The sequence below is a fragment of the Phaseolus vulgaris genome, chromosome 3 (genome assembly GCF_000499845.2).
Source record: "Phaseolus vulgaris cultivar G19833 chromosome 3, P. vulgaris v2.0, whole genome shotgun sequence".
NCBI lineage: Eukaryota > Viridiplantae > Streptophyta > Magnoliopsida > Fabales > Fabaceae > Phaseolus > Phaseolus vulgaris.
In genome coordinates, this window is record NC_023757.2 from 27,780,005 (window position 1) to 27,791,871 (window position 11,867).

General features: G+C 35.6%; 1 protein-coding gene across 1 annotated transcript; it reads left to right on the plus strand.

Annotated features, from left to right (window-relative positions):
- Positions 1 to 1,581: 1,581 nt before the first annotated feature.
- On the plus strand, positions 1,582 to 2,031 carry LOC137839474 (uncharacterized mitochondrial protein AtMg00810-like). The gene has a single exon (XM_068648589.1). It carries the CDS (start codon positions 1,582 to 1,584, stop codon positions 2,029 to 2,031), a length of 450 nt encoding a protein of 149 aa, XP_068504690.1.
- Positions 2,032 to 11,867: the final 9,836 nt, after the last annotated feature.

Here is an 11,867-nt window from a genome sequence, read left to right on the forward strand (position 1 = left end):
CATCATGGTGGTCTAAAAGAGTTAGCGACGAAGAATATGGTGCACGGGCTACCCAACATGGACTACGAGGGAAAATTTTGTGAAGAATGTGTGCTCAGCGAGAACCTGGTTTCCAAAGAAGGCTCAATATTGGGTTAAGCAACCTCTCGAATTGATTCATACCGACATATGTGGACCAATTACTCCAGAATCCTTCAGCAGTAAAAGGTATTTCATTACTTTTATTGATGATTTCTCACGAAAAACTTGGGTTTATTTTCTAAAGCAAAAATCTGAGGCATTCGAGGTGTTCAAAAAGTTCAAGGTGATGGTGGAGAAGGCAACTGATAAACAAATCAAATTTGTACGATCTGATAGAGGTGGCGAGTATACTTCAACGACTTTCATGAAGTATTGCAAGGAGAAAGGCATAAGGCGATTTCTAAGAGCACTGTACACTCCTCAACAAAATGGTGTGGCTGAGAGGAAGAACCGTACCATTCTCGACATGGTTCGATCAATGCTTAAGAGCAAAAAGATGCCAAAGGAATTTTGAGCAGAAGCTGTGCAATGCGTCGTCTATGTACAAAACCGATGTCCACATGTAAAGTTAGACAATCAAACACCATAAGAGGCATGGAGCGAACAAAAGACGTCAGTTTCTCATCTCAAAGTGTTTGGTAGTGTGGCTTATCCACACGTACCAGATCAATGAAGAACGAAGCTCGAAGACAAAAGCAAAAGGTGTATTTTTATTGGGTATGATGAGAAGAGAAAATGATACAAGCTCCTTGACCCGATAAGCAAGAAGGGGATGGTGAGTCGTGATGCGCGAATAAATGAAGCAAGCGAGTGGGATTGAAACAATTCTTTAGAGGTTATGATTGAAGTTAGAGAATCATCAGTCGTTGCACCAACAAGTATAAATTCCGAAACTACCGATGATGAAGATGAACCACGACAACCTAAAATGCGAAGTTTGCAAGATTTGTATGATTTGGCAAATGAGGTACACCTTGTATGTCTTTTGGCATATTCATAAAATATCAGGTTTGAAGAGGTGGTGCAAGACAAGAAGTGGCTAACTGCTATGGATGAGGAGATTAAAGTGATTGACCGCAACAACACATGGGAGTTAACAAAATTGCCAAAGGGAAGTTAGCCTAGTGGTGTGAAGTTGGTATTCAAGAAAAAGATTAATGCTCAAGGAGAGATAGTGAGGTACAAGGCGCGACTCGTTGCGAAGGGATACAAACAAAAGGAGGGAATTGACTATGATGAGGTGTTTGCTCCCATTGTAAGAATGAAGACGATTCGGTTGCTCATTCCCAAGCGGCTCAATTTAAATGGTCGATATTTCAAATAGACGTCAAGTCGGCTTTCTTGAAGGGTGTGCTTGAAGAAGAAGTCTACATTAAACAACCACTCGGGTACATGAAAATCGGAGAAAAGAAGAAGGTGCTAAAATTGAAAAAGGCACTTTACGGGTTGAAGCAAGCACCGCGGGCATGAAATACTCTTATCGATACATACTTCAAGGAGAACAGGTTCAAGCAATGTCCTTACGAGCATGCTCTTTACACAAAGAACAATGGAGGTAACATGATATTTGTTGCTCTTTATGTTGATGATCTCAATTTTATGGGTAACAATAATGAGATGATAGAAGAGTTTAAGGGCACAATGAGACGAGAATTTGAGATGACAGATTGGGGATTGATCAAGGTTTTCCTTGGTTTGGAGGTTAGACAAAAAGAGACGGGTATTTTTGTATCACAAGAGACATATCCAAAAGAGATTTTGAAGAAGTACAAGATGGCAAATTGCAACCCAGTATCAATACCAATGGAACCAGGTGCAAAACTCTCAAAGTTTGATGGAGGAGAACGTGCCGATGGAAGTAGATACCGAAGTTTGGTAGGAAGCCTTCGTTATCTCACATGCATGAGGCTGTATCTTTCATTAAGTGTCGGCATCATAAGTCGATTCATGGAGGAACCAGTTTACTCACATTGGAAGGCGTTCAAGCGAGTCTTACGGTACATCCTGTAAGAATTTATGGCTTAAACAAGAGGGGGGGAGGGCGAATTGTTAATCAAAGATTTTCGCAAAGATTGAATAAGAATGACCTTTATCAAACAATCATAGATAAGCAATCAAGGAAAGCAATCAAACAATGATGAAGAAACTGTTTACATAATTCTAACTGATTGAAAGTACGTTTTAACCGGTTGTTTATAACAGCAACAAAAACAGAATTAAAACAAACAATTATAAGGAGAGAGAGAGAGAGAGAGATTTACACAGGCAATTTTATACTGGTTCACTCAACCTTGAGCTACATCCAGTTCCCAGAACAACCACTGGGTTCCACTAGTAATCACTCACAGATTACAACAACACAACCACAAAGAGGTGACCTTCAAAACCATAAGACCCACTCACCCTCTTTGCAACCACACACCTCAAGTCAGAACACCCTCTGACATTACAGGATTTCACACACACACTTACAAGTTTATGAAAGTACAATTACAAGAATCATGAAAGGAATAGAAAACACCTGAGATTACAGAAATCAGGAACTCCTATGATCAGATCTTGTACCAGTGCAAAGCTAAACAATAATCTTGCAAACTTTTGAAAAACTTCTTTCAAAACTAATCTTAATCTCACTTTGTTTGATTTCAAACTTTGTAAAAACTTGTGTCTTTGTTTTGAAAGAAAGGCTATATTTATAGCACACTAAACTAGCTGTTCTAGGAAACATTTATTTCCAAAACAGTTTGATTCACATCCAAAACAGATTAACAGGTTTTCAAAAAGTTGTTATGAAATGTTACAATCAACCGGTTGAAAAGTCATTTTAACCGGTTGAATTGGTTAGGCAGTTACATAACCAAGTCAAAAACAGTTTTAAAACCTTTAAACAAGCCAAGTAAGAAAGAACCGATTATTTCGATATTTCAACCGGTTGTTTTTCTCTTTGCTTAGAAAGAAACTTTTCTTTTTAAAAAAGATTGGGCAAGCTTTGTGCAAGGGTTAAGAACTGATATTTACATAGATTCTAAACACTCTAATCTAAACCCAAACCAAAAGCAGGAAAACGTCAAGCTTCATCATGGATTTGAAACATTAAAGCTCCCATGCTCTACAATCTCCCCCTATTTGATGGAGACAAATCCTTGGGATGCTTTTTGGAATGTTCTTGTTTAGAATCTGTACAACCTGCATTCATGAGCAAACATAAAAATACAGGATAATCTATTCCAATCAAACAAGCACCACAAACCAGTTCCTAATAGGTGATTTACAGAGAGGAACATCAACCAAATCAGTGTGAGAAACCAATCAACATACAAAGGTGCAAACACAGATAAACAATCGGTTATTTCGCATGAATAACCGGTTGAAATTTTGTATTAGAGTTTTATCAGTTTTAAAATTTCAAACTTAAACCACTTATAGCAGTGTTAAGCAATGTTTAAAAGCATTAAAAGTGAAAATAATAAGAACATCACATATCCCAACACACATCTCCCCCTATTTGTCTTCACAAATAGACAAAAGTTAGGATAAAAAAACAGCATAAAAGAAAAAATAAATTGTTCAGAAATTTAAACCAGCAATTTAGAAAGAAGGATTGTTCTCCCTTTCAAATTGTAGCTCCAGAAGCTGATTCTGAACCTCTTCTATTTGTTCGTCTAGGTTTGAAAAATGTGAATCCATATGATTGAACCTTGACTCACACCAATCATGGAGATTCTTTTGATTTTCAACAACTGTGTCCATGCGGTTTATTATTAACCTTTTGAAAAGGAGACATTATAGTAATCCTTTCTCCCATGTATCCATCACTAGGACCAACCTCTTGAGTCTCGGCAGCAGGTTCCTGTTGAGTTGTTACAGCTTCGGGTTCATCACCATTATTGGTTCCACTTGAGCCAGCTTGGTCGCCATCTTTGCTAACCCATCTCCACCAATTTTAGTAAATCTCATTTTGCTTAGAGATCCACTGTTAATCTCACTTGAGGGCTTGATAATTTCAGCCAATTCCTCTTCAATATCCACTTCAAAATAGTGTAGAAATCTAGATATTAAAATTGCATAGGGATAGTGGAAGTCACGTAACCTTATGAATTTTTGCATATGATCCTTGATGGTGTGGATCCAATTGATCTTCAATTTATTCATAACGCAATAGATAAGTAGCAGCTCTTCCTTAGAAAGAGTGGAGAGATAGCTCCCCCTTGGTGTGATTATCCATGACAAAATGAAGGCTATGAGCCTTTCATCAAGCTTTAACCCTCCAACAAAAAAAATTCTTACTTTGGAGAGGGGATTCTTGAGACAATTCTTATAGAATTGCATCTTGTTGAATTCTTTAACTACCCCTCGATTGCTTCTGTTGATTCTAACCCCAGAGAACTTCAATCCAGTCACAACAATCCACACATCATTGGTGATGATGATGTCTACACCTTTCACATGAGAGACAAGTGGGTCACTATTAAATTGAACGATAGTATAAAATACCTTCACCAAGTCTGGATAAATGTTTCCAGTGAGCTCAAGAAATCTCTTCAATCTTTGCTCCTTGAGGAGGCTTCTCACAGTACACAAATTTTGTTGCTTCATCCAAGTGAAGGAGACAAGCTTGGGTGTGTTGACAATTTTCCTACTTGTTTCATGTAGGTATTTGTTGATGAGTTTAGATTCTCTTGAGAACCATCCTTCCATCTTCCCACCACTTCTTACAGCTCTGGTTTTCATCCTTTAGGAGATGGAGGAGTTGCAGCCATAGCTCAAATCAGAGAAGAACTTAGCACATTGCATAGACAACGTAGAGTAGAGGAAAAAGAAGAACAACAGATTGTTTATGTGAAAACAACAGCTAATTGCATCACTTATATAGCCAAAACCTTTGGCAAAAGTTGGCATTATGTGGGTTGTTTTTAAAACAAAAAAGAGAATCAAATCTTAACCATAAAGCAGTTTGTGTCAGTCAAAACAGAAAGTACAAAAAATCACATGTTGATTTGACCAAACTTTAAAAGCAGTTTTAATTTCCAAGATTAAGAGGAATCTGATTCATAAAAAGCAGTTATTGCAGAGATATTTTGTATTCAAAGATGTAATTAAGACATTGTTGACCACAAACATCACTAGGTCTAAATAGAATTACAAATCAGAGCTTAGAAATTAAAAACAATTTTGCCAAGTGTTGACAAAGTGAACACAATCGGTTGTTTCGAAAAAACAATCGGTTGAATTTCTGCACTGATGAAATTTTTTTAGAAAACCAGATTTTTAACAACCATGCTTATATACAAACATCCAGGTTTATAAGGCACACAAATTTGTGTAGAAGAAGGAATATAAGTTGATCATAATCCAAGCATATGCATAGAGAGAAATACAAAATTGGATTAAAAAAAATAATGTTCAATAATGAGAAGAATAAAGAATTATCCTACAGATTTAAGGTACACAAATGTAAGCAATACATAGAATCAGGTCATATATCTTGTATTCCTTTTGATATAGCCTTTCTTGTTTACAACTTTTTTTTATTGTCTTTTCTTGTTCTTTAAGTTTTGTGGTGTTTTGGCTTTGAGAAAGAGTGGTTTGCTTTGACATATTTCATTTGAGAGTTACCAAGATCTAAAGAGCAGATTGGTTGAGGGAAGTATTCTTTCTTGGAGTGATTTGAGTGTCTTTTAATTTTCATTACAACACTATAATTGTTCCATTTTCTAACCTTGTTTTTCTTAATATTGTTTGTTCTTGTGTTTACTGTTTTGATTTTGCAATGGCTACCTTATCAAGTGCAACACCTTTTAAGCGTCATTCCCATTCAACTGCATACTTCATTACTGAATTACAAGAAATTAAAACAAGACTTGCACAACGAGATGAGGAATTGAGACAAATGGAGACAAAGCTTCAAATCTTAGACGTAAAACACATGGAGAAAAGATTGTCAAAACTTGCCATGAAGCATGAAAGATCCATTCCTCACGTCCAACATCATCATGGGCATGTTTTAAGGAGTTCCAACACCTACGGGAGCTTTGAAAAAAAGGAAGAATGGAAAATACATAAACTTGAAGATAGGTGCCAACATGTGGCATTGCCTTATCAAAGTGTAAAAGTACCTAGCTTTAGTGGTGATAGTGATCCTAATGTGTATTTAGATTGGGAGGCTAAATGTGAACAAATTTTTAAAGCCTATGGGGTCTATGAAGACCAAAAGGTGAAAATAAGCTCTTTAGAATTTTTAGATTTTGCCAAGAAATGGTGGCATAGCATTGTAATGGATATTGGACTCTCAAGTGCATTCTTATCTTGAGTGCATTCTTGGACTCTCAAGTGGTGGCAACTACACTCATCTTGAAGCCTTTCATCCTTCAAGTGGCATGCACATCTCCAAGAGCTACAACGACATAAATTTCCTAAGTCTTTTCATCTTCTTCATCCATTTCCATTCCAAAATAAACTCTAAAACATGTCTTTGTTGTTTCTAGTAATTTCAATCGGTAGAACTTGCTTATTTTGTGTTTTCATTCAGTAGTTCCTTCTAGTTTGTTGTTCTTCTCGTTTTTGTTGTGTTTCCTTGTGTTTTAATCGGTTCATATGCCATATTATGGGTTTCATATGAGTTTGACTTGGTCACTTATGTTTTGGTGAGTTCTTGATGGTTAAGAACATTGATCCTATTCTTAAAAAGTGCCTAATCATATTCCAACTCTTGTGAATCCATAACATGTTCATATTATATCTCTATCATGTTATTGGAATCACATCAAACCCTATGGCTAAGGCAACAGTTAAATGACTTTGGTATCTTGCTTAATAATATACCTTTGCTGTGTGATAATACTAGTGCCGTCAATTTAACTAAAAATCCTATCATGCATTCAAGAACTAAGCACATTGAAATAAGACATCACTTTCTAAGAGAACATATATCAAATGGAACATGTGAAATTAAATTCATTAGTACTGATTTGCAACTCGGTGATTTGTTTACAAAACCCTTGGCCAAAGATAGGTTTAATTTTCTTCTAAATGAATTGGGTATTATAAATGTTAATTATCCACTGCAATAAAAAATAAATCTGTTTATTATCAATTAAATGTGTTTATTTTTTTTCTGATATTGGTATGCATTGATGACTAGGAAAGAGAAAGCTCTTTGACTGATTGACTGACATAGTGGGTATTAACCAATGTATCTTTGATGGTTTTGGTCATGGTTTTGTAATTGATTTGATGCATTGGCTGCACAATTGGGATGTGTTATGTATGCATCGTGATTCAAAATACTTTTTGTCCCTTTTCAAAGATACTCTGCAAATACACAGAGAATCAAATCTTTGTGTATCTCTGCTCTTAACTGCTTGATCAAAACATCACTGATTTGCTATATAAATCTGTTTTCAACATTGTTAATTCTCACCATTCACTACTTGACTCAAATCTGGTAAGGTAATTGCTTTTCTTTGGTTATTTGTTGCTGCATGATTTTCACTCTACACTAATCTGTTTTCAAGTTTTTCTTCCAGACCGAAAGTTGGTTCAACAATGGCTTCCTCCTCACGTCAGAAAAAGAAGAACCAGGAGAAGCACAACAACTCTCAAGGGGTACTGGAAAACTGGTTTGTTGGAGATGAAGAGGGGATAACTGCTTATATACATGAGATGAGTAGAAAGCTGATCAACATACCCAAGGTCTTGGAGTTCACTTGGCTAAAACTTGAAAAACTCACTGAAACCAGATTTGCCCTAAAGCATAAAAAACAAAAGCAGTTTCTAGAGATGACTAGGAATGTGTATCCTGACCTTGTGATGGTCTTCTACACCAACTTGACATTGGATGGGAATAATCTTGTGTCATATGTGAAAGGCATTAAGATGAAAGTCACTAATGATGTGTGGAACTCAGTGGCTGAAATCAAGTATTCTGGTTTGAAGGTTGGAAAAGGGAACACCAATGGAATTCATGAGTTTAACAAAATCCAATACTACAGAAGTTGTGTAAGAAATCCTTCTCTGAGTGTCAACAGGTTCCATGCAGGTAATCTAAATTTATCTCACGATTAATTGCCTACATTATTGTATGGCAACTTATTCCTAGAGGCACTAACCATGTTGTTGTGCATGAGGAAGATTTAATCCTACTGTATTGCATTATGAATTTGATAAAAGTTAACTGGGTGTACATCATCATGGAACACATGTTGAAATCCAAAATGTTAGCTAATTACAGATTTCCTTATGTTATACTTGTGTCAAAATTGATTGACTATTTTGGTATTGATACTTCTAATAAGAGGAATGAGACCATCAAAGCTGTGAGTGAGATTGACAATGCCACTCTCATTAAGATGGGATTTCACAAAGTGGAAGACTGTTGGGTGTTTCACAAAAGTAGGACTCACAGGGAGGAACTGTTAGAAAAGATGGCTTTAAACTAGAGGGGGATGAATTGTTTAAAGAGGGTTTTCGCAAACTTTTCAAAACTAGAATGAATTTATCTTAGGAACCAATCGATTCAGCAATTCAGTTAGCCAAAACAACAAGCAAAAGCTGTAGTACCAGAAAAACAATCGGTTGTTTTGGTACTTTAACAGTTCAACCATTCAAAACAGTTTTCAATCTTTTTCTCAAAACACCTAAGTATAAACAATTGGTTGTTTCGACAAAACAATTGGTTGTTTCAACAAAACAATCGGTTGTTTCGACAAAACAATCGGTTGTTTTAACTTAGTTTGTAAACATTTTACTTTCACAAAGATTGAGAATGCTAATGCTTTAGATTTAATCACAGGGTGAATTACAACATATAAACTACCCCAGAACAAAGCTTAAACCAGCACAGCAACATCAAGCAAAACAGAGGCTTCAACATCCTTCAAAGGATTTGGATTCTTCAAAACATGAACACCACTTGGTTCAATAGGAACGTGGAGGCTCAAATCTCAACAACGAAGAGGATGATGCAGTGCCTATGGAAGATGATACTGTGCAAGCTGCAGAACAGTCTTGCTATGAAGTTCATCAATCATCATCGCACATGATGGAGTCCCCTGCTGAACCAGCTAGGAGTCAAAGAATGAGATCTCCATCTACAAGATACAGAGGAGATTCACAAGCACCACAGTCAATGAATGAAGATGTTGCTGTAACTCAACACAATGTTCTTGTTGCCTATCAAGCTCCAGAATACAGGTGAACCCATGTCCATGTTTGAAAGGCAGGTCTTGTATCGACTTGATGCTCTATCAGAGGAGCAAAAGACCTATTTCGAGGCAACTCAAGCAAGGTTCCAACATCTCGATCATCAAATTAAAGGAGTTCAGGTGCAGTTGGCAGAATTGTACTACAAGGAGTAGAAGTGCTTTGTTTCTATGCTTATCTTTCACCTAGTTTATGTTTTTGTAATCTGTTGAACAATTTGTGATGTTTTCTGGACTGTTGTGTTTTTGGTTTTATATTTCTCTATGTTCAAATGTTGTTTGATGAATCCAAAGGGGGAGAAAAATAGATAGCTCGCCATGCTAGGTGGTACAGGGAGTTACACTCTGGCCCTAAATCTGGTTTATGGTATGATTACTTTCAGCTTTTGTATTTTGGTATTTGGTGCAGTACAGATGCTGATCTTTCTTCATAGCAACAAAGCTATGGGGTTTTTTCTCCATCAAACAGGGGGAGATTGTAGAAGATGGATGTTGCTCCCTTGAAGACTATGTGTTTGATGAAGCCAAATGTGCAGTTTGCTTTGTTGTTTGTGTTTGTATTTAGGGGTTGTCTTGTGTTTAGATTAGAGGTTGTTTAAAGTGAGCTTTTTGCATCATGATCCACCTCTTAACCCGTAACCATGTGATAAGAGCAAGCACAATGTTTTCTAAGAATGTTTTTCACATGTTTTGCCAAAATATATTTTACTGCACAAAAAATGAATCTATTCTTTCTTAAATAAATATATTCTTTCTTAAACTGATGTTTTGCTAAAAGTTTTTGATAACCTTAGTTTGTGCATCAAGAATCTTGACTCAGTCTTCATATTATCAAAACGATTGAGTTTCATCTGTTCAAATATCTTTTGTTATCCTTTTGAAAATGAATCTTTTCTTTCTTAAATAAATAGATTCTCTTTAGTCTGGTGCCTGTTTCTTAAGAGGTTTCCCCATCTTTATCTTTCCAACAAGAAGCTTGACTAAGACTCATATAACTAAGCTACAATCTTTCAAAAACTCTCGTTTTTTTCGAAAATGAATCTATTCATTTTATTTTCAATATGCTCCTTTTATAACTGCTTTAACTGTTTTTTAAAAGTCTATTATAAAATGTCTCTTATAAAAAGAAGTTGGTTTTGGCTTAAAGTTGTTGAGAAAACGAGTTTTATAACAGAGATTGAGAGATTTAAGAGATTTAACATGTGTTCTTGACAGATTTTTCAAATCAGAAACTGTGTTTGTTCTTGTTTTGACTCTAAGCTTGGTTACAGGTGTTGTCACTGTTCTAGGCAATTTGCTCTACTGGTTTAGTCAGATTCCTTTCATCATTCATTTCTTTGTGAAGTGTGGTTGTAAGACTCTTCTTGATAGGGTTTCTTGAAGTGTTGTTGTGTGTGCTGAAATAGAGTTTTTGAGCTAGGTGTGCCTTGTTCATGTAGGGTTCAAGAACATTAGGTTTTGTAATTGTTGTGTACTATTTTTAGTGGATTTCACATTGAATAAGGTGAGACTGGATGTAGCTCATTTGAGTGGACTAGTATAATTGTGGTGTGTTCAATCTTTCTTAATCCCTGCACTCAATAACTATTGCATAAGCTGATATGTCAAGAAATAAATCTATTAAATTGAAATTGAATTTTTTCATTCTGGGTTTGTTCATACTGTTCTTATTTTCTGGAAAACCAATCTGAATATCTTGGAGAAATTTGTGTGTACTGCTGGAAATAATTGAAGTACTGGGTTATGTGAAAATCAACTCAATCAATTGACAAGTTTCACTTAAGTGAGTGATTTTATATTCAAGAATTGTATAATAATTCAACTCTCTGATTTGCTTCTTCTGGAATTAATGTGAACATTGCCTATTGATGAATTCACTTAATATCAGGAACTCACATCTCTGAACTACTGTTTCGTTAATGTAAGCTGAAAAATAAATTTGTTCATATCAAAATAAATAGATTCTTTTTCTCTGTCTTGTGATAAAATTGAATCTGTTCGAAATTTTTAAAAGCTCAATTCACCTCCCCTCTTGATCTTTGACAATATTGAACCCAACAATTATTCCATAAGCATCTCTTAATCTTTTCACCTTTGTGTTTTTCTTTTCATTTCCTTATGCCATTCTTCCATACTTTTATTCATTTATGTTTGGCTTTCTTCATCATCTTATGCTTCTTATCATGTCTTTTATTTCCGCACCTTCATCGTCATAATCACCATACTTGTATTTTCCCTTTGCCCTATAAAAGTGCACCTTCACACTTACTTAACCACTTGGTTAAGTTTGTGTCTAGTAGGAATTTTCTTTGGGTTTCTCACCATAATTGTTAATCTCAAAACTCATAAACAAAAGAGTAACCCATAAACTGTGCAATCCTAAAGTCAACTCACATTAGAAGGGCATGATCAAGCTTTTTCTTAGTAGTCCTCTCTTAAATAGTAAGCGTTTCAAGGACGGGTGGATTGGCAGTCTCCAATCTTTGTTGGATAGTCAGTAGAGAATTATACTTAAGAATCACTTCATTCTGAATATTACCAAAAGAAATTTTATTCCAATTTTTTAGCTCAATTTCAACCTTTTCAATCTATGTTGCGAAATATACATAGGACAACCAACAACAATATTTTCCAAGAATCATGAAT